This window comes from Electrophorus electricus, chromosome 23, assembly GCF_013358815.1.
Source record: "Electrophorus electricus isolate fEleEle1 chromosome 23, fEleEle1.pri, whole genome shotgun sequence".
NCBI classification, from domain to species: Eukaryota; Metazoa; Chordata; class Actinopteri; order Gymnotiformes; family Gymnotidae; genus Electrophorus; species Electrophorus electricus.
Window position 1 is genome coordinate 12,119,653 of NC_049557.1, and position 19,500 is coordinate 12,139,152.

Consider the following 19,500-nt stretch of genomic DNA (forward strand, 5'->3'; position numbering starts at 1 on the left):
ATTCCAAAATCAGCACCTGCCCTGTCGCCTCTGGTTACGGAGACTGAGCAATGTTCCCGAGTCACTGCGCAAAGGGTCCTCACCGGGGCAGGGAGGCCCAGCAGAAATGCCTGATTGTAAAACCGTATGCCAGAAATGCATGGAGCCTTGGTTGGAAATATGTCTAGAAACAGCAGGAACTGTGGGGAAGCAGTCTTTATACCACTCTGCCAGAAGAGAGAGGGAGAATGAGAAACAGACAGAGAGATAGAGACAGAAAATAAGAAACGGAGAGAGAGAGAGGGAGAGGGAGAAACAGAGGGAGAAAGAGAGACAGAGAGGTAGAGCAGTAAAGAGAAAGATAAATGAAGAGAGAGCAGAAGAGAACGAGAGAGAAAGAGACAGAAGGAGAAAGACAGAAAGAATTACTAGAGAAGTGAGAGAATGCGAGAAAGAGAAAACAGGGAGAGCTCTAAGAAGCTGGTCAAACACTGATGACACTCACACACACTGAAGCATGAGTGGGTGACAGGATGTCATCATAACCACCCAGCCTGCACAGAGATCCAGCGTCCGCCTCGGCCCTTGTCATTTAGTTCATTACATGAAAAAAAGGTCCCCAACTCTCAGGTTTTTTCTACAAAAATGAGCCAGTGTATTGGAATTAAGTATCAAAGATAGATTTACTGTATCCATAATAACCAGACATGCGGCCTGTTGTGTTAATCCAGCCTGTACTGTAACACTCTTCCTCCACTATATTTTTCCTATGGCACCCATCCAGTCTTGTCACAGAACGCTCTCCTCCCACGAGTCACGTGGTTTGGCCCCCCGTGTGCAGTGGGAGGGTCTTGTTTGTTTATTTGTAACCACACCTGCACCTGGTTAATGTTTTGTCTTTGTGTATTTAAACCCGTCAGTGTGTGCATACAGTCATTCACTGCCTTTGTTCATGTCATTTACGTGCCTGCTAATGTTCACAGCGTTAATGTTAAACGTATTCGTGTGTGTTTTCACTGTGTCAATGTTTGTGTTCATCGTTTATGTCATATGTGCGCGCCTTTGTCTTCCGTCTTTTTCAATAAATGTCTGTCTACGTCGGCGGAGTCTGTGCATCCTGCTCCTCGCCCTGTGGCACTTGGGCCGTTACAGTCTTCACCAGCTGTTAACTGCGTTTAGAGGGATCAGCTAATGAAAACAGAAAACACTAAAGCTCAACAGTGAGAAACATGTCTTCTGGATGCTATGAACCACTTTCTAGGCAAATCCATCTTGGTTATGTTTTGCGATGCTTACATTACATTACAACTATACAGGACTAAAGACGGATGGAAGTGGATTTTACATTTGCCTTTCTACCATTTGGGAGACGCTATGATCCAGTGTGAAGACACTATGTGCATAGCAAGCACTATAGAGGGTATGCTGGACATCCCATTGCAACACCATGGGAATTAAAATGTGTTTCCCTGACCCCTTGGCAGTAATGGGCATCTGTTCTTCTGCAAAGGGTTTTTGTGTCTGTGGGCATTTGTGCCTAATCAGTCAACAGAGAATTTGTAAGAATTGCAATCAATGTTCCAGTTCATCCCAAAGGCTGTGGGGGGGGGGGGGGGGGGGGGGTTGAGGCTCTGTGCAGGCCACTGGAGTTCCTCCACACCAAACTCCTCAAACCGAATGACATTGTTTACACATCACCAGTTCTGCTCCCAAGTCATTTAATCAAGCAAGAAAAAGAACAATAATACCTGCTCACACTACTCATATAATGTGTTAAGTTGGGTGGTATGAGCAATGTCCCCCCAAAAGCTGATAGAAAACCAGGCAGGTTGCATTCCCGGACCAATGTCATGGTTAGTTCCTCCCAGCTTCCATGTTCCGTGTTTCTCCCTGTCTTGTGTATTTTAGTTCCATGCCGTAGGTTCATTTTCTCCGCCCCTCGTTTGATTGCTCACACCTCTCCCTCATTATACGTTGTTAAGTTCATGTATTTAAACCCTGCCTGAGTCCCCGTGTTTTGCTGTTAATTGTGTGTATGTGTTTGGTGAATGTTTTTGAAAGCCCGTATGTGCACGTATTTAAGTTTGTACTCTTATGCTAGCTTTCGTGTTTCCTAGCCTTTATTATAGCCTGCTTCCCCTGTTTGCCTTCATGTGTTTGTTTATCATGTATCCCTGTAATCTCCACAGTGGCTCTTTGATCCTGGACTACCCTTACAACTACGACTCTGGATTTGCCCTGAATAAATCTCGCTCTTCTCCACACATGCGTCCGCCTCCTCGCCGCTCACCGTTACAATCAATCACTAATTATTATTCACTTTGTCGATTAATACTCTATTGCTGTCAGACCACACAGCAAAATGAATCATAAATGAATTCCTATTACTGTGGGATACAGGTGTACTGTGAAGCTACAGTCTCCAGTAGTGCAAGTGTTAATTTAACACTCATTATTTTCATGAGCATTCATGTCAGATTATGAGCCATGTTTAAACAGCATGTTCAAGAATTTCATGAGAATTCAAAGATTTCTTTTGCAAGGATCTGGACGAATGGAGCAAGAGCTCTGTATGAATCCCGCTAAAATAACTATGGGGTGCTGTGTGCTTGACAAAGCTATTTTCCCCCCACATCAGTTACACAGCAGTAAAGGCAAAACAACAAGAATCCGTGAGCTCTGACAGGTGCCACAGTCCCATAACACTTCTGGGCAGATCTAATATTTAACACTGGCCTGTTTTAAAGGCTATGAGGTATAAAGGTTTAAAGGGGAGAGAAGGAAGCCAATACACCATTCACTGAAACTCACTTATCAAACCGAGACGTGCAGGGAACCTGTAGTAACAAGGTTTGGCAAGTGGAAAAAAATGTCCCTCTCATCACATGCAGATGTATCCAGCTGTTCATTTGAAAATGTGCAAAACAACACACATATGGTAAATAGGACACAACCATGCTCACACACAAACACACACACCAGGGATGGGATATTTGAAACTGGATGCCCTGGAGACTGGACTGAGTGACTATCCCAGCGTGTGTGTGTGTGTGTGTGTGTGTGTGTGTGTGTGTGTGTGTGTGTGTGTGTGTGTGTGTGTGAGTGTGAGTGTGTGTGTATGGAGGGGGGAGGGGTGTGTTCTTTGCCATTACAGCTCAGAGGAATAGTGTGTCACCATAGTAACCTAAATGAAATGTATGGTTAGGCTGTCACCTTCAGCTAAACAGAAAAAACATTTAGATCAGTTCTGAACATTGAGCATCAAACATGTACTATGATTTTATATCTTTTTCCAGGTAGCAGCTAGTCTTGTGTAAACGCCTCCTATGCTTTCATAAACCTCAAACAAGACACTACAGAGCATTCACTTTATAAGCCTGGCCATCACTCTGGAATATATACGTGTACAAGTCTGGACAGGTGACACTCTTTAAATGTTGCAATGTCATATTCTTGTACCATTAGTCACAAACTGCTCAGGGTTGTTACGGCACAACGGACAGCGGCCAAACGCCACAAAACACCTTGGGGAAGATACGCAGGAGAAAAAAGAACTCCGATAATTTAATGGTCTCCGGCTAAAGGATTCTGTGATGTAGTTGAAAATGGAGTGGAACGAGACTCACCACTTTGAAGTCTTCAGGTTGACATGGTAACCCCCTGAAGTGGCACGAGAGGAGCATGTCTCTGATGTCATGTCCTGTTCGGTTATAGAACTCATGCATGTTAAAGGGGCGTGGCTTGAAGTTCTGGAAGTCAGCTTTGATCTTCAGAGCCTCCAGTGCACTTTCCTCCACCAGATGAGCATCTCGAATCTCATACCTACACGTGAATATAGAGAGAAACACAGAAAATATTTAATACGAAAGATTTTACATTGTTATAACATAAAAGTTAAAGGCTTATTTGTCTTACTCAGTTTGAAAGCATATTAGTCAAGTTGTACGAGGTTATGAACAATAATTTATCTGGTTAAACTGAAGAGATAATAATTATAAAAATGATCAAAAATGATTTTGTCCTTTCAATATAAAAGTAAAACAGCACCCAGATGCTACCATATACCTGACAGAAGAAATGAGAGAGTGTGTGTATGTGTGTGTGTGTGTGTGCATGTGTGTGTGTGCGTGTGTATGTGTGTGTGTGTGTGTGTATGTGTGTGCGTGTGTGTGTGTATGTGTGTGTGTGTGTGTGAGTATGTGAATGTGTGTGTGTGTATGTGTGTGTGTATGTGTGTGCGTGTGTGTGTGTGTGTGTATGTGTGTGCATGTGTGTGTGCGTGTGAGTGCGTGTGTGTGTGTGAGTGCGTGTGAGTGTGTGTGTGTGTGTGTGTGTGCGTGTGTGTGTATGTGTGTGCGTGTGTGTGTGTGTGTGAGTGTGTGTATGTGTGTGTGTATGTGTGTGCGTGTGTGTGCATGTGTGTGAGTGTGTGTGTGTGTGTGTATGTGTGTGTGTGTGTGTGAGTGCGTGTGTGTGCGTGTGTGTGTGCGTGTGTATGTGTGTGTATGTGTGTGTCCGTTTGTGTGTGTATGTGTGTGTGTGTGTGTGTGTGTGTGTGTGTGTGTGCGTAAGTGTGACAGTACTGTAATGCAATAATGTGTATGGCAAAAGTCAAATTCTGTAACTTCCCTGTCACGTGTCACCTCAACAATGCATTACAAACATTTGCACTGTATTTTTTTGCCAAGTGGCAGCTGCCAAAGTTAGCAGAGCCAAAAATAGCATTTAATTTCAAGGTTCTGTGAGTGCTTCACTTCATCAGCGCTCAGACTGTGAAGCACCACGTCTATGCGGGAGTTAGAGACCTATGGCCAGTGAACTCTGGACCTGAAGATCACACAGACCCTGGTTTACATGAGCGGTAATGACACCCTTTGTGTAGGAACCGTGACTTTCTCTCTGTGAATAGTACAATCAATCACTCCAACCCTCCTGATTCTATATGTGAACAGTATTGGAGGCCTAAAGAATTTCAAAGGTTGGTAGCCTATATCTGAATTTGATAACTGTTAAGGAGCAATGCATTATTTTTCCAATTCTTCTTCTTCCACGTTGTGAAATAGTCTTTGTACTTCACCTGTGGCCTGCATGTTTCAGATGTTTTAAGCACCTTCATGTGTTGGACCAACTCTATAGAGCATAAACTGGTAGCTAAAGTGTTATATTCTCAGTACTGAATACAGTAGCTAAAGGTTTATATTCTCAGTACTGAATACAGTATCTGAAGTTTTATATTCTCAGTACTGAATACAGTAGCTAAAGTCTTATATTCTCAGTACTGAATACAGTAGCTAAAGGTTTATATTCAGTACTGAATACAGTAGCTAAAGGTTTATATTCTCAGTACTGAATACAGTAGCTAAAGTCTTATATTCTCAGTACTGAATACAGTAGCTAAAGGTTTATATTCTCAGTACTAGGTTTATATTCTCAGTACTGAATATAGTAGCTAAAGTCTTATATTCTCAGTACTGAATATAGTAGCTAAAGTTTTATATTCTCAGTACTGAATACAGTAGCTAAAGGTTTATATTCTCAGTACTGAATACAGTAGTTAGTTTTATATTCTCAGTACTGAATATAGTAGCTAGTTTTATATTCTCAGTACTGAATACAGTAGCTAAAGGTTTATATTCTCAGTACTGAATACAGTATCTGAAGTTTTATATTCTCAGTACTGAATACAGTAGCTAAAGTCTTATATTCTCAGTACTGAATACAGTAGCTAAAGTCTTATATTCTCAGTACTGAATACAGTAGCTAAAGGTTTATATTCTCAGTACTGAATACAGTAGCTAAAGTCTTATATTCTCAGTACTAGGTTTATATTCTCAGTACTGAATATAGTAGCTAAAGTCTTATATTCTCAGTACTGAATACAGTAGTTAGTTTTATATTCTCAGTACTGAATATAGTAGCTAAAGTCTTATATTCTCAGTACTGAATACAGTACCTAAAGGTTTATATTCTCAGTACTGAATACAGTACCTAAAGGTTTATATTCTCAGTACTGAATACAGTAGTTAGTTTTATATTCTCAGTACTGAATACAGTAGCTAAAGTGTTATATTCTCAGTACTGAATACAGTATCTGAAGTCTTATATTCTCAGTACTGAATACAGTAGCTAAAGGTTTATATTCTCAGTACTAGGTTTATATTCTCAGTACTGAATATAGTAGCTAAAGTCTTATATTCTCAGTACTGAATATAGTAGCTAAAGGTTTATATTCTCAGTACTGAATACAGTAGTTAGTTTTATATTCTCAGTACTGAATATAGTAGCTAAAGTCTTATATTCTCAGTACTGAATACAGTAGCTAAAGGTTTATATTCTCAGTACTGAATACAGTAGCTAAAGTCTTATATTCTCAGTACTGAATACAGTAGTTAAAGTTTTATATTCTCAGTACTGAATATAGTAGCTAAAGTCTTATATTCTCAGTACTGAATACAGTAGCTAAAGGCTTATATTCTCAGTACTGAATGCAGTAGCTAAAGGTTTATATTCTCAGTACTGTATACAGTAGTTAGTTTTATATTCTCAGTAAAGGCTTACGGTCTGAGCTGTGTTTATGTTTGTGTTGGTTGGATGGTGCTGAACTGGACTTCCTTCGATCTGTAGTCTTAATCTTCGGCTCGTGCTGTAAATGACACCTTGCTTGTTGTGAGTGACGTCACACACCTACTCACCACGGCGCCCAAGCTCACGCACCTCGAGTTGAGCAGCGCGAGCAGCTCCCCTGCGTGGTACAGGTCGTTGCGCGTGACTTTGCTGAAACGGAAGGAGTTTAGGTTGCAGATCGTTATGGCGGGAAAAACCATCACGGGCGCGGCGATCTCGTCCAGCTTGGTCACGTGTGGATATTCCAAATAGAAGTGAATGCGATCGACGCAGACGTAGAAGAGGAAGCCCAACGAGCTGAGGAACAAGAGCATCCACGTGCAGCACTTCGCCGTTACCCTGTCGGAGGAGAAGATGTGCGCGAGCCCATGCAGCGTGGATGCGTGGGCGAACACGTGGAGCGGCGGGGGCTGGTCCACCCCCACGGGCTCCGCTTTAAGACCCAGCATTGTCTTCACTCTTCGACTCTTGTTCTCGTCCGCTAATTTACTTTATCGTGCACACGCCTCCGGAACCATCTGATTTATTTCGTTCGTCCGTCGGGGTCAGCGGTGCTTCTGGAGGCTGCACCTTGGAAACGGCTCATTAGTGCAAGCACGCGCTCGACAACAAGGGCCGTTTAACGCTTAGTGCTCGAGCTTAGGAGGCTAAAGCCGCGTTGTGGAAAAGGTGGTTTTCTGCCCACGCGCCGTTACCCGCAGTTAATAGGAAAAGTCACTTAATACGCGGGTTAGCACGAGGAATCTGCATAAAAGCCTGGCCCTTTAAAATGAGAAATTAGATCAGCAATTGTTTATCAAAGGAATGTAGAGCACCGAGAGCCCGAACAAAGCGAACAGTCCGTCCTCAGCTGCGCGCTGAAACACGGAGGAAACCACCGTAAGATCGATACGAGCCAGTTGCTCTGGAACGATTATTTAACCCAGGAACAAAATGTGCGCGCAGCTGCCTCGCGCTACTTCAGTTAAACTAAACAAAGGCAGAGCATAAATGATTTTTTTCAGTCAACGAGCAGCATAACAACATCGACCGACCTGTATTGCTTCCCTCTACGCTTGTCTCATTACGCTCTACGGGAGAACGTTCCCAGTAGATGCGGTGACGCTCGCGATGGTCGTGATGGTCCTCGCTTCCCGTACCGCGCTTGTGCTTCCACATTCTCACTTCCAAGCTTGGAGAGAGACGTCAGCTCTAAGGACTCTCACTCTCTCTCTCTCTCTCTCTCTCTCTCTCTCTCTCTCTCTCTCTCTCTCTCTCTCTCTCTCTCTCTCTCTCTCTCACACACACACACACACACACACACACACACACACACACACTTACTTGAACACAGACCGTGTGCCTATGGCTCAGCTGACTGGCTTCTCTTAAAAAACTGTTAAACACCCTCTCATATAGATGTCATAGACTTCTAAATATGACCTCACATTAACCAGTCGATCCTGTTAGCTAAGCACACTTCAGTAAATGAACAACACAACTGTCTTGCCTCATCTTAATTAACATGTCCCAAGGTGGGACAGCTACAATAAACCCTCACAAAACAGCAGAAATAAGCAATAATAGACAAAACAGTGTGATAGTCCACTGGGTAATTAAAGGCTTGGCATTAGTCTTCCATTAATCACTGAACAGGATGAACTGTATCTTACAGATGGTGTGTTGTATATACATTGCGCATATGTCACTGTGTGTGTGAGATGTGCGCACACATTTTTCACCTCTACATTGCTTCCTGTGCCCTTCTCAACACCTGCATAAACTGTGAGTGAGGGTTAGGGTTAGGGTTACGGTTACGGTTAGGGTTAGGGGTTAAGGTTAGGGTTAGGGTTACGGTTACGGTTAGGGTTACGGTTACGGTTAGGGTTAGGGGTTAAGGTTAGGGTTTGGGTTAGGCTCAAACATCAGCCCTTGTGTGCTTCTCCGTTATGGCCAATGGTGGACTGACCTTTGGTCAAGTGTAATAATTGTGCTATAAATAAAAAGCACACTGGAAAAGGTTTGGAATGTAAGCTTTGTTAAGTCAGTAAATGATTGACTGAGGAGACAAATGTTTGTTGTGTTATCACTGTACAATAACTGTACAGGTTTATTAAAATGTGTCAGATATACAGTAAAGTGATTTATGATCACACTGCTGGAGCTGAAAGGTGGTAGTGTCTTAGGCCTGTGCAGTCAACAGGAGTGTCAGGACACTTCATTGGAAGGGTTCACCAGGGGCCACTCTCTGCCCCTTTATGGTAATCTGGATATGTTTGATTGGCTGAACAGAACAGGGTGATTCCCTTAAGTTGCTCCTACTCCTTGGGCCTTTACACTTGCTTTGGCAGGAGGCTTCCAGTGGCTCCAGCCAACACATGCATTAACACTTCATTAACCTGTAGTATCCCCTCTAAGACACTTCATTAGCCTGTAGTATCCCCTCTAACATGCTTTATTAGCCTGTAGTTTCCCCTATAAGAAATTTAATTAGCCTGTAGTATCCCCTCCAAAATGCTTCATTAGCCTGTAGTATCCGCTCTAAGACACTTCATTAGCCTGTAGTATCCCGTCAAAGACACTTCATTAACCTGTAGTATCCTCTACAAAATGCTTCATTAGCCTGTAGTATCCCCTCTACAACACTTCTTTAGCCTGTAGTATCCCCTCTAAGACGCTTCATTAGCCTTTAGTATCCCATCTAATACACTTCATTAGTCTGAAGACGCATCACTAGCCTGTAGTATCCCCTAGAAAATGCTTCATGATCCTGTAATATCCCCTCTAAGCCACTTCATAAGCCTGTAGTATCCCCTCTAAGAAATTTCATTAGCCTGTAGTATTCCCTCCAAAATGCTTCATTAGTCTGTAGTATCCCCTCTAAGATGCTTCATTAACCTGCAGTATTATCCAGAGCAACTTACAAAAGTGCTTTGTCATTTATTCATAGAATATATTCAAGTACAGTACAGTAGGTTAGAATCAAACATACCAATGAACTAGAATAATGTAGAATACAGGGATGAATGCTGATACCTAGAAGAGCAAAATACACAAGGTCTATCTTAAACAATGATAAGTGCTATAAACAATAAGTGCTAGAGTTTGTTCCACAACACAAACAATACCCTATAATAAGTACTAAATTAGTCAGTCAATATGGGAGCAGTGTCAGTTGTCCTTTAAATATTCTGCAAATAGATGGGTCTTCAGTCTGTGTTTGAAGACTGCAAGGGACTCCGCTGTCTGAACAGCAAGTGGGAGTTCATTCCACCATCTTGGAGCCAGGACAGAAAATGCTTAATTAGCCTCCAAGACACTTCATTAGCCTGGAGTATCCCCTCCAAAATGCTTCATTAGCCTCTAAGACGCTTCATTAACCTGTTGTATCCCCACTATCATGCTTCATTAGCCTGTAGTATCCCCTCTAAGAAATTTCATTAGCCTGTAGTATCCCCTCCAAAATACTTCATGGTTAGTTTGCACACCATCTTCAACTAATCTTTCATTACAAATGTAGCCTACTCATAACACAAAATGTAAAAATATGTATATGGAGATTAATTAGATTTCACTAGATTTAATTTTTTTATATACTAGTAGTATACACTTGTAATGTTGATTGGTAAGGAGGCGGACACGTGCTGAGAGGAGCGAAATTTGATAGGAGGCAAATCCAAAATCAGGGTCATTAAGGCATTCCAGGGTCACAGAGCCAACACAGTACTGGGAAACATTACAAAACAAAAACACACGAAGGGTAATAAGGGAAGCAGGCTAGGAACTAAGGCTAGGGGACACTCAGGACTAGGAAACACGAAGGCTAGGAAGCACAAAGACACGGAGCACAAAGAAACAACCCTCAAACATTCAAACATTAATTCAAACCATGAAATAGCAAAACAAACAAACAATGAACAGCCACGACCAACACACACAATCGGGTTTATATACATGAAATTCACAAAACTAGAAACAAGGGACAGGTGTAAGCAATCAATGTGAGGACAAAATGAAACTATGGAACAGAACAAAGCACAAGACATGGAAAACACAGAAGGGACTGAACGTGACAACACTGAACAATATATCAGACCTACACGCTCCCACATTGTTTTGTAATCTTACTGTCTAGATTGTGTTAGTTTTCAGTATTATTAATTTTTGAAAGACATTTGATTTATGATTTGGGTTTTTGGATTGAGTGACCACAGTCCATTTCCTGTTTACAGCCTGTCCCAGCTGTGGGGTCAGGGCTTACCTCCTTGCTTCTTGGTGTCGTCTCTTTTCTGATCCTCTTTCTTCGCTTGTTCCTTAGGTTTCTGAGTTTGATACATGGCAAGAGGATCCAAATGGTGTTTAGCACAACAGCATAAAAGGAGCAGCTCCATCTATTTTAAAATCTGACCCAGTTTTGTGGAGACTGCATTTTCTTTGTATATTTTGGCATATGTGTGTGGGAGCACATCACATTTCACATATTTTAGACCTTGCAGTATGTCCAGAGGGATCACTACTGTTAAATTCCCTCCTACAGAAATTACCTGAAATTTCAGGTGCTCTGAAATGACACATCAGTGTAAAATGGAACTCTCTTAACAGTGAGGATTTTACTGAGAATGTTTCGTGTTGTAGTATTTTGGAGAAGTCTGTATTTACCTTAGGGGTGGTTTTCTTGTTTGAGTTGTTACCTGTAAAGCATTGAAAAGGATGTGACTCCTAAAACCATCATGCAATGCTCAGTTTTTTGCTTGGCATCATGGTTGACACACATACATGGAAAAGTTGCTAGGTATTGCTTTTCCTAACAAAATAAAAGAAAACAAAACCAAGCAAACACCACCAACAAAAAACAAACACTCCATATAAACATTACTTTCCTCATGTCCTAACGTGTGTTTCTCCCCCTCTCAACCCTCTCAGCGTACCTTGAGACCCAGGCATGCTGGTTGCTGCAAAGCCTTTCTTTTGGAGAATGAGCTACAGGTTTAGACGGCTCCACTCATTTGTGTCTCTGTGATGGTGAACCGGGAGAAAATGAACCGGGAGAAAGCAAAGAGCCCCGTTAGCGGTGCTGGTGTGGCTCTCGCTGAGCTCAGGAAAAACCACAGCGAGCCAAACGCCTTTTGGACAGATCAGTCCTTTTGATGTTATGATTACAATGGACATGCCGCCCGTGTGGCATTCGCTGTCCAGACCGACATGAAAGTGATCAGATTTCAAAGGTTGTGTAATATGATATATCTATATCTATATATCTATATCTGATACCGCATACTGGTTCAATGGTTGGTGAAGTATTGATATTAAAAATTTTGATTTTATTTATAGACTGTTGCACAGTGACCTTATGTAACCTTGGTTTATTGTTGCAGTATTTTATTATTTCAAGTTGCCTTATTCACTCCGTCTCAGGTCAGAGAAAATATTATTTTTTTTAATTGACGAAAGCATTCTTTTACTGCTGGGGGTGTCTTTGAGTCATCATCAGGTTCAAACATATATAGCTTCATGGTTACCTCACTGTTCTCTTCCACGGGCCACATATCTACAGAATAATCTGCCTGTTATGCTCAGCGTATCAATATTGGTTCACTAATAGATTTTAAGACTCATTCATGCGATAATGTTTCTTAGTACTACATATCTGTCTGTGGGCCATATCATGTTTGTCAGCTCCCTGTCTGTCTGGCAGAACGCCTAGATGGACACCTTGCTGTCCTTCTGGCGTGAACTAGTAGATGCCTTCCATCGATCAGTATTGTTTTAGCACGTCACTGAGTGAACACTTGTGTTTCACTGGTTTAACAGATTGTCTCATACATCACCTACGCTGGATAAAGTCTGTGCTCTGAATGCTAGTCAATTAGGACATTTGGAACAATGTGACAATACCAAAAAGATAAATGACTTCTGTTTTCCATGGTCAGCACAAACTTTCCTTTTAAAGAGTAGGAAAGTTTAATTCTGTCCATGATGCCAAGGCTTAAACACTGGAAAGGGAAGCCGTGTTTGTTGAGGAAAATATGAATTTATACTGTATAACAGATTTCTAGGTCAAATTGGTCATCTCTGTTATGTACCTAGAGGGGTTCTGGCTTTACTGTGGTGTAAAATGGTGTCATATCCCCCATCCTGGGGTGCTTTAGGGTTGTTAAAGTGACAACCTTAGTACACATCCCTCCTATTGGGTTCAGTTGTTTCAGCCACGCTCATTCCCAACAAGGTCAAACTGAAGAGCTCTGGGATTTTAAATATGGCACTGTCATAGGATGTCACATTCACCAGTTTGGGAAATTTCTGCCTTAGGTGCTATTATTGTGAAACCGAAGTGTAATGTGTCGGAGTAGCAAGAACTCAGGCCCAAAGTGACAGGCAACAAAAACTGACAGAATCTATATAAAATCACCTTCTGTTCAGTGAAGAATAATATTAATGCTACAGTATACAAAGATGATTCAATGAATGATATGTTTCCACTTTAGGAGTAACAGTTTGCAGGAGGCCCTGTTCTATCATTAATGTGCTCCTGTGCACAGAGTGGTCCTGGGTGTTACTCTGGGTATTGATCTGGGTGTTACTCTGGGTATTTGGGTATTGCTCTGGGTATTGATCTGGGTGTTACTCTGGGTATTTGGGTATTGCTCTGGGTATTGATCTGGGTGTTACTCAGCCTCGGGGAAGGGCACGTTATGCAGACTTGGGGAGTGGCAGTCACATGACTGTCTGTCCATCAAGCCAAAATGCCCCGGTGAGGACTTGGAGGTAAGTGTCCTGTGCAAAATAGCAAATAATGCCTATTTAATTACATAGAAAGAAGCAAATATAAAGTTACAGTCTATAATGTTGTCAGTTTAGGTGACTGACATTTGATAGGCTTCGCAGATGCTGTTAATCAAGGTTAGCAGCTTCTCCGCTAGCTAACTGGCTGCTAGCTAGCTCATTGATTTCCGTAGCGAAAAGCTAACTGTTTTGCACCAAGCCATCTTTGGCATTGTGGTTTTGTAAAGGGCTGTTCGGGTTTCTGATCCTTAATTTACGTCACTTTGCCTTCTTTTGAGTCAAGTGTTTGCAGACAGACTGCTGCGCTGACATTCATCTCTCGCCGAACATGCAAAGTGTAGGAACATAATCTTTATTTATTCGTAGATAGCGAACTAGGATAGCTATCCTAGCTAGCTAGCGAGCTAACATTCAGGTTATTTTTCCATTTCGGGCAAATATTGTGGGAATGTAATATTTCTTCGTTTGAACATGTTTTCATTTACTTTCGCGAAGGGATCTGGCGTGAACCCTGCGCTCGTGCTCCCGGCTCCTCTCGTCGCTTGTGGAATGGCTGCAGTCTGGCAGCAGGTGCTGGCAGTGGACGCAAGGTGAGGCCTGAGCTCTAAACCCTAACCCCGAGCTCTAAACCCTAACCCTAACTCCTAATTAACCCTAACCCAGTCTGGCAGCAGGTGCTGGCAGTGGACGCAAGGTGAGGCCCTAGCTCTAAACCCTAACCCCGAGCTCTAAACCCTAACCCTAACTCCTAATTAACCCTAACCCAGTCTGGCAGCAGGTGCTGGCAGTGGACGCAAGGTGAGGCCTGAGCTCTAAACCCTAACCCCGAGCTCTAAACCCTAACCCTAACTCCTAATTAACCCTAACCCAGTCTGGCAGCAGGTGCTGGCAGTGGACGCAAGGTGAGGCCCTAGCTCTAAACCCTAACCCCGAGCTCTAAACCCTAACCCTAACTCCTAATTAACCCTAACCCAGTCTGGCAGCAGGTGCTGGCAGTGGACGCAAGGTGAGGCCTGAGCTCTAAACCCTAACCCCGAGCTCTAAACCCTAACCCTAACTCCTAATTAACCCTAACCCAGTCTGGCAGCAGGTGCTGGCAGTGGACGCAAGGTGAGGCCTGAGCTCTAAACCCTAACCCCGAGCTCTAAACCCTAACCCTAACTCCTAATTAACCCTAACCCAGTCTGGCAGCAGGTGCTGGCAGTGGACGCAAGGTGAGGCCTGAGCTCTAAACCCTAACCCTAACTCCTAATTAACCCTAACCCAGTCTGGCAGCAGGTGCTGGCAGTGGACGCAAGGTGAGGCCCTAGCTCTAAACCCTAACCCCGAGCTCTAAACCCTAACCCTAACTCCTAATTAACCCTAACCCAGTCTGGCAGCAGGTGCTGGCAGTGGACGCAAGGTGAGGCCTGAGCTCTAAACCCTAACCCTAACTCCTAATTAACCCTAACCCAGTCTGGCAGCAGGTGCTGGCAGTGGACGCAAGGTGAGGCCTGAGCTCTAAACCCTAACCCTAACTCCTAATTAACCCTAACCCTAACTCTAAACCGTAACCCGAGCGAGTAGTGGCTGAGGGCTTATGGTATGTGGCTAGCTTACATTATTTCATTTAGTCATCAGCTCAGAAACCCGTTGCATATCGCTATGCAAAACCCTGTGTCTCGCACTCACTGTAGCACTGCAGTTTTTATCTTTTAGGTTTGCACATCAGTGCAACTGTATCATTTATGGATTGTTTTACTTTCGTGTTTACAACTGTTTTATGTATTTATTGCTCTTTTTCTTGATATTTGTTTTTACTGTTTGAAACATGTATAGGTTTAGTCGGAGTGCTAGTAGTCCACAGTCTTACGCTTCTCTCCCTCTCTCTCTCGCTCTCTCTCTCTCTCTCTCTCCCCCTCTCTTTCTCCGTCTCCGTTCGTCTGCGTCGTCCATCTCCCGTGCTTACAGGTACAATGCTTATCGCACGCCTACGTTCCCCCAGTTCCGCACACAGTACATCCGCCGGCGCAGCCAGCTCCTCCGTGACAACGCCAAGTGCGGCTTTGAGCCGGGCCTGCGCCGGCAGTACCTGCGGCTGCGAGCCCAGCTGCTGGCTTTGCGCTACGGCCCGCTGTCAGAGCAGAGCAGCTTCAGAGCCAGCAGTGTGCGGAGCTCCCGCACCACACTGGACCGCATGGAGGTTAGGTGCCCCTGCGTCAGACAGACCGAGACCCAGAGCCCCACCAGGCATGCCAAATGCTGAGAGCATTCTGTCGGTCACTCTGAATAAGGGTGCTGGTCAAACGCTTTAAATGTAAACGTATACGTGGTTCGTGAGTGGCGTGCGCTGTATTCACAGAGGTTTGGTTTAGGAGAGCTGAGATAGATGGTTGGGAACTTGGTGTTCAGGCAGTGAATTTGGAGTGGAATTGTTGAATCAACCCCCTCAATAACCCACACTGATTGAAACTGAGGGTGTCCTACCACACACAGGTTGTGGTTATTATCTTGTCCAGTGTAATTATACTGAGCTCTAAAAAATTGCAAGTGGGGTGCAATCTGTGTGCGGTTTTGCAGTTTGACAATTTTAGAGGCTGTTAGTAATCAGATTCTAAGATTTTTTTTTAGTTAAAAGTCGAAATTCTTTCTTTTTCCATTTGTTTTTGTCTCTTTTTGTCGTCTTCTTTCTCATTTCTTTCCCATGCCTCTCTGTTTTCCCATCTTTCTCTCATCTTTTTCATACCTATTCTTTACCTTTTGTGCCTCTTCTCTCCCTTCATTTCTCCCCCTTTCCATCCCTTCCTACTTTCTATCCCCCCATCCCCCCCTCGGTGTCTTTACCAGGACTTTGAGGAGGACTCCAGGACTCAGGGCACGCGAGGTCACCGTCGGTCAGTGAGTCGTGGTTCCTACCAGCTGCAGGCCCAGATGAACAGGGCGGTGTATGAGGAGAGGTATGCCCGATGCCCATCTGCCCCTCTGCTGTCACTGAACAACTTCCATATTCTCTATGACTAACTGAAAAGGGCCCATCATAATTTAATATTATTAGATGCAGGTCTGTATTGCCTATGCTTGTGTATTCTTGTGGTTGTTAGAATTGATGTCAAGCTTTATTGCTGTACTGCTGTAATAATATAGTTGTGTAATAATATAATTATTCTAAATGCATTGCTAAATAAGATACAGTTCTGTTACTGTTGTCTTTAAAGTCTTCAGATATATATAGTTTTATGGACTACATAGGCTATTAGTAGGTGTGATAGTAGTAGGTGTGTTTTTAGTAGCAGTAGGTGTGTTTAATAACTGTGGGCGTGTGTTTAATAGCAATAGGCGTGTTTACTAACAGTAGGCGTGTTTATAACAGCTCTTTGTCCACCAGTTTGGCGGTACCTGTTTCCGTGTATGCTGCTACAGTTCTGGGTCTACACCATTGTCATAATTTTCTCTGATGAGTAAAATGCATAAAATCAGTTGGTTTATGTCTTTTAATGTGACTGAAGAGTAACATGATGGAGTAATGTTTGTAAATGCTGGGATCACATTATGTATGGTTTGTTCGGGTTGGCAGGCCCCCAGGCGGCCTGGTCCCCACCTCTGTGGCAGAAGCAAGCCGGGCCATGGCAGGAGACACCACCCTGAGTGAGAACTACGCCTTTGCCGGCATGTATCACATCTTTGACCAACACGTCGACTCAGCTGGTGAGACGTGTCTCGATTTGTCGTTCTGTCATCTAGACTGAAGTCCAGGCACTGTATTTTCTTCTCTCTCTCTCTCTCTCTGTTTTTGCTCCATTAGCTCAGTTATATATATGATTATAAAGATCTTTGCCTCTTCATGTTTTGCCTCCTGTTGCTATTGTTTCCTCAGTTCCTCGCCTGCAGTTTGCCAACGACGACAAGCATCTGCTTGCTTGCTGCTCATTGGACGGGACCCTGTCGATCATGACACTATCCCCGCCCCCACCCACTGTAAAAGTAACGCTGAAAGGGCACGCAGGGCGTGTGACTGATTTTGCCTGGTCGCTTAGCAACGACATCATCGTGTCCACGTCGCAGGACGGCACGCTGCGCATCTGGAACACGGAGGACGGCCGCTGCATCCGTGAAGTGGTCGACCCAGAAGGCAGCGAGCTGCTGTGCTGCACCTTTCAGCCAATGAACAACAACCTCACCGTGGTGAGTGCTGGCAGGGGGCGTCTCCCTAGACTCGCTTAGTCTGTCCCGTGTAACTCTCCCCCCGTTGTCTGTGCAGGTTGGCAACAGCAAACACCTGCTGCAGGTGGTGAACATCTCCACGGGGAAGCGGGTGAAAGGAGGCTCCAGTAAGCTGACGGGCCGGGTGTCGTCGCTGTCCTTCGACGCCCCGGGGCGGATCCTGTGGGCGGGGGACGACAGAGGGAGCATCTTCTCCTTCCTGTTTGACATGGCCACAGGTAGCGCGGCTCGTGCGAGCCCACGTGCTGCTTTGATGGTGTCTGCATTTGAAGAAGCAGAGCTGAGGTCAGCTTTGCTCCACAGGGAAGCTGACGAAAGCCAAGAGGTTGGTGGTGAGTGATGGAGGCTCCATCTCCAGCATCTCTGCCCGCTCCTGGATCAGCCGGGAGGCTCGGGACCCGTCTCTGCTCGTCAATGCCTGCATCCACAAACTGCTGCTTTACAGGTCAAACTCTGAATGCAGCCACACCCCCTTCAGTTCAGCTTACAGATAAATGTCCAAACGCACTTTAAGCACCTGATCCTCAATTAATAACAACACAGTCAACATTGTTACCATATAGTCTGTAAATGGCAAAGCTGGAAGCTTGTAAGGGTGGCGTGTGCGTGGGAGGTCGTGTGGGGGGTGGTGGTGGTCAGTGACTGTGGCACTGGCTCTCCAGGGTCGTGGACAATGAAGGCACCCTGCAGCTGAAAAGGACTTTCCCCATCCAGCATGGCACCCAGCCTCTTCACAGCATCTTCTGCCCCCTCATGTCCTTCAGGCAGGGGGCCTGCGTTGGTAAGGCCAGCGCACACACGCACGCATGCATACATGGACGCGCGCACACACACCTCTGCTCTTTCAGAACTGATGCTGGCTCTTACCACATGGTTACATTTTTTCTGTGGGAGTTTTTGGAGACTGGGCCCTGTTTGCTAAACAATGATGTTTTGTTGTTCATTTATCAAAAATCTATAGTTGTTTTTCATTGGGTTTTTGGTTACACTTACCTCTGTAGTGTACTTGTGGTCAGCTGGTAATGTGGAGATACTTCATGAATATCTCATGATGTCCTGGAAAGTCCAACCTTTCTTTTGGACCGTACTGAGTTTCAGATTAAGTTAATAGACTCAGAACTTCAAGCTTTTTTTTTTGCAGTCAGAATTGTCCCACTGATGGTCTTGCTTTTCAGTGAAGTCTTAATGAGCTCAACTTGCTTCAGGATGTCACCACCTGTGTTTCATGTTTGTGATTTTCTCTCATACGCAGTGACTGGCAGCGAAGACGCATGTGTTTACTTCTTCGACGTAGAGCGCAACACTAAGGCCATTGTGAACAAACTGCACGGTCATGGTGGCCCTGTCCTGGACGTTAGCTTCAACTGTGATGAGAGTCTGCTGGCGTCGTCTGACACTACAGGCATGGTCATCATCTGGAGGCGTGAACAGAAGTAACCACGACGATGCCTATCTTCTGCTGCCATGGTTACAGCAGCTTCTATGTTCATCTGTTCCAATCGCATACAATTGAGAATTCTGATCTTGCTGTAACCAAGTTTGACAGAGGGACGAGAGATCCAGTCTGGTGACTGGTGTAATGGTGGTTCAAATTAATTGAAGCTACTGGTTTGTCAAAGTTTTACATATCCTGTCATCCCTGCGCAGTGTTTGTCAGTTTAGTCTGAGTGAGATGCTTGCTTGAAACTGTGGAAAATACATCTGTGCTTTGCAGTTCGTGTTAAATTGAAGTTAGTGACATAATGAAGGAGGGTTATTTAATACTGGTGTATTGTGTAGGATCTGTGTGTGTGCATGTGTGTGTTTGTAAGAAAATGCGTGCTGGTGGGAAATACTGTTTAATACTAATGAGATGTGTGGCTCAACACTATGTATTTATGCCTGATAAAGGAACACTTTAATGACACTGGCGCACTATGTGTCAGGCGTTTTCAT

General features: G+C 44.1%; 2 protein-coding genes across 6 annotated transcripts in view; one reads left to right on the forward strand and one right to left on the reverse strand.

Moving 5' to 3' along the window:
* The window catches only part of asic1a (acid-sensing (proton-gated) ion channel 1a), a 15,586-nt gene extending 7,784 nt beyond the window's left edge, over positions 1 to 7,802 (reverse strand). The window contains exons 1-2 of one of the 2 annotated variants that reach the window (XM_027006438.2): positions 6,694 to 7,802; positions 3,606 to 3,801 (exon numbers count right to left, since the gene is read on the reverse strand). In XM_027006438.2, the coding sequence (XP_026862239.2) occupies positions 3,606 to 3,801; positions 6,694 to 7,052 (555 nt within the window). In that variant the 5' untranslated portion in view covers positions 7,053 to 7,802. The remainder of the gene's footprint in view (positions 1 to 3,605; positions 3,802 to 6,693) is intronic. The other variant, XM_027006439.2, reaches the window with a different exon arrangement.
* A 5,341-nt stretch (positions 7,803 to 13,143) lies between these two features.
* Positions 13,144 to 19,471, forward strand: wdr13 (WD repeat domain 13). Of its 4 annotated transcripts, none has more exons than XM_027006486.2 (11): positions 13,144 to 13,347; positions 13,649 to 13,702; positions 13,861 to 13,955; positions 15,316 to 15,547; positions 16,192 to 16,301; positions 16,919 to 17,049; positions 17,219 to 17,526; positions 17,603 to 17,783; positions 17,869 to 18,010; positions 18,228 to 18,346; positions 18,818 to 19,471. In XM_027006486.2, the coding sequence occupies exons 2-11, from the start codon at positions 13,694 to 13,696 to the stop codon at positions 19,000 to 19,002; spliced, it is 1,512 nt and encodes a 503-aa protein (XP_026862287.2). In that variant the 5' UTR covers positions 13,144 to 13,347; positions 13,649 to 13,693; the 3' UTR covers positions 19,003 to 19,471. The 4 variants fall into 4 exon arrangements, with proteins under 4 accessions (XP_026862287.2, XP_026862289.1, XP_026862288.2 ...); XM_027006487.2 differs by having other exon boundaries at positions 13,297 to 13,347; positions 13,644 to 13,702; XM_027006488.2 differs by lacking the exon at positions 13,649 to 13,702.
* Positions 19,472 to 19,500: the final 29 nt, after the last annotated feature.

Bases quoted from the DNA above. Each gene is read 5' to 3' on its own strand.
- wdr13 (XM_027006486.2), top strand. The intron at 15,548-16,191 runs GTTAGGTGCCCC...TGTCTTTACCAG, and splicing joins CCACACTGGACCGCATGGAG to GACTTTGAGGAGGACTCCAG. The intron at 17,784-17,868 runs GTAGCGCGGCTC...TTTGCTCCACAG, and splicing joins CCTGTTTGACATGGCCACAG to GGAAGCTGACGAAAGCCAAG.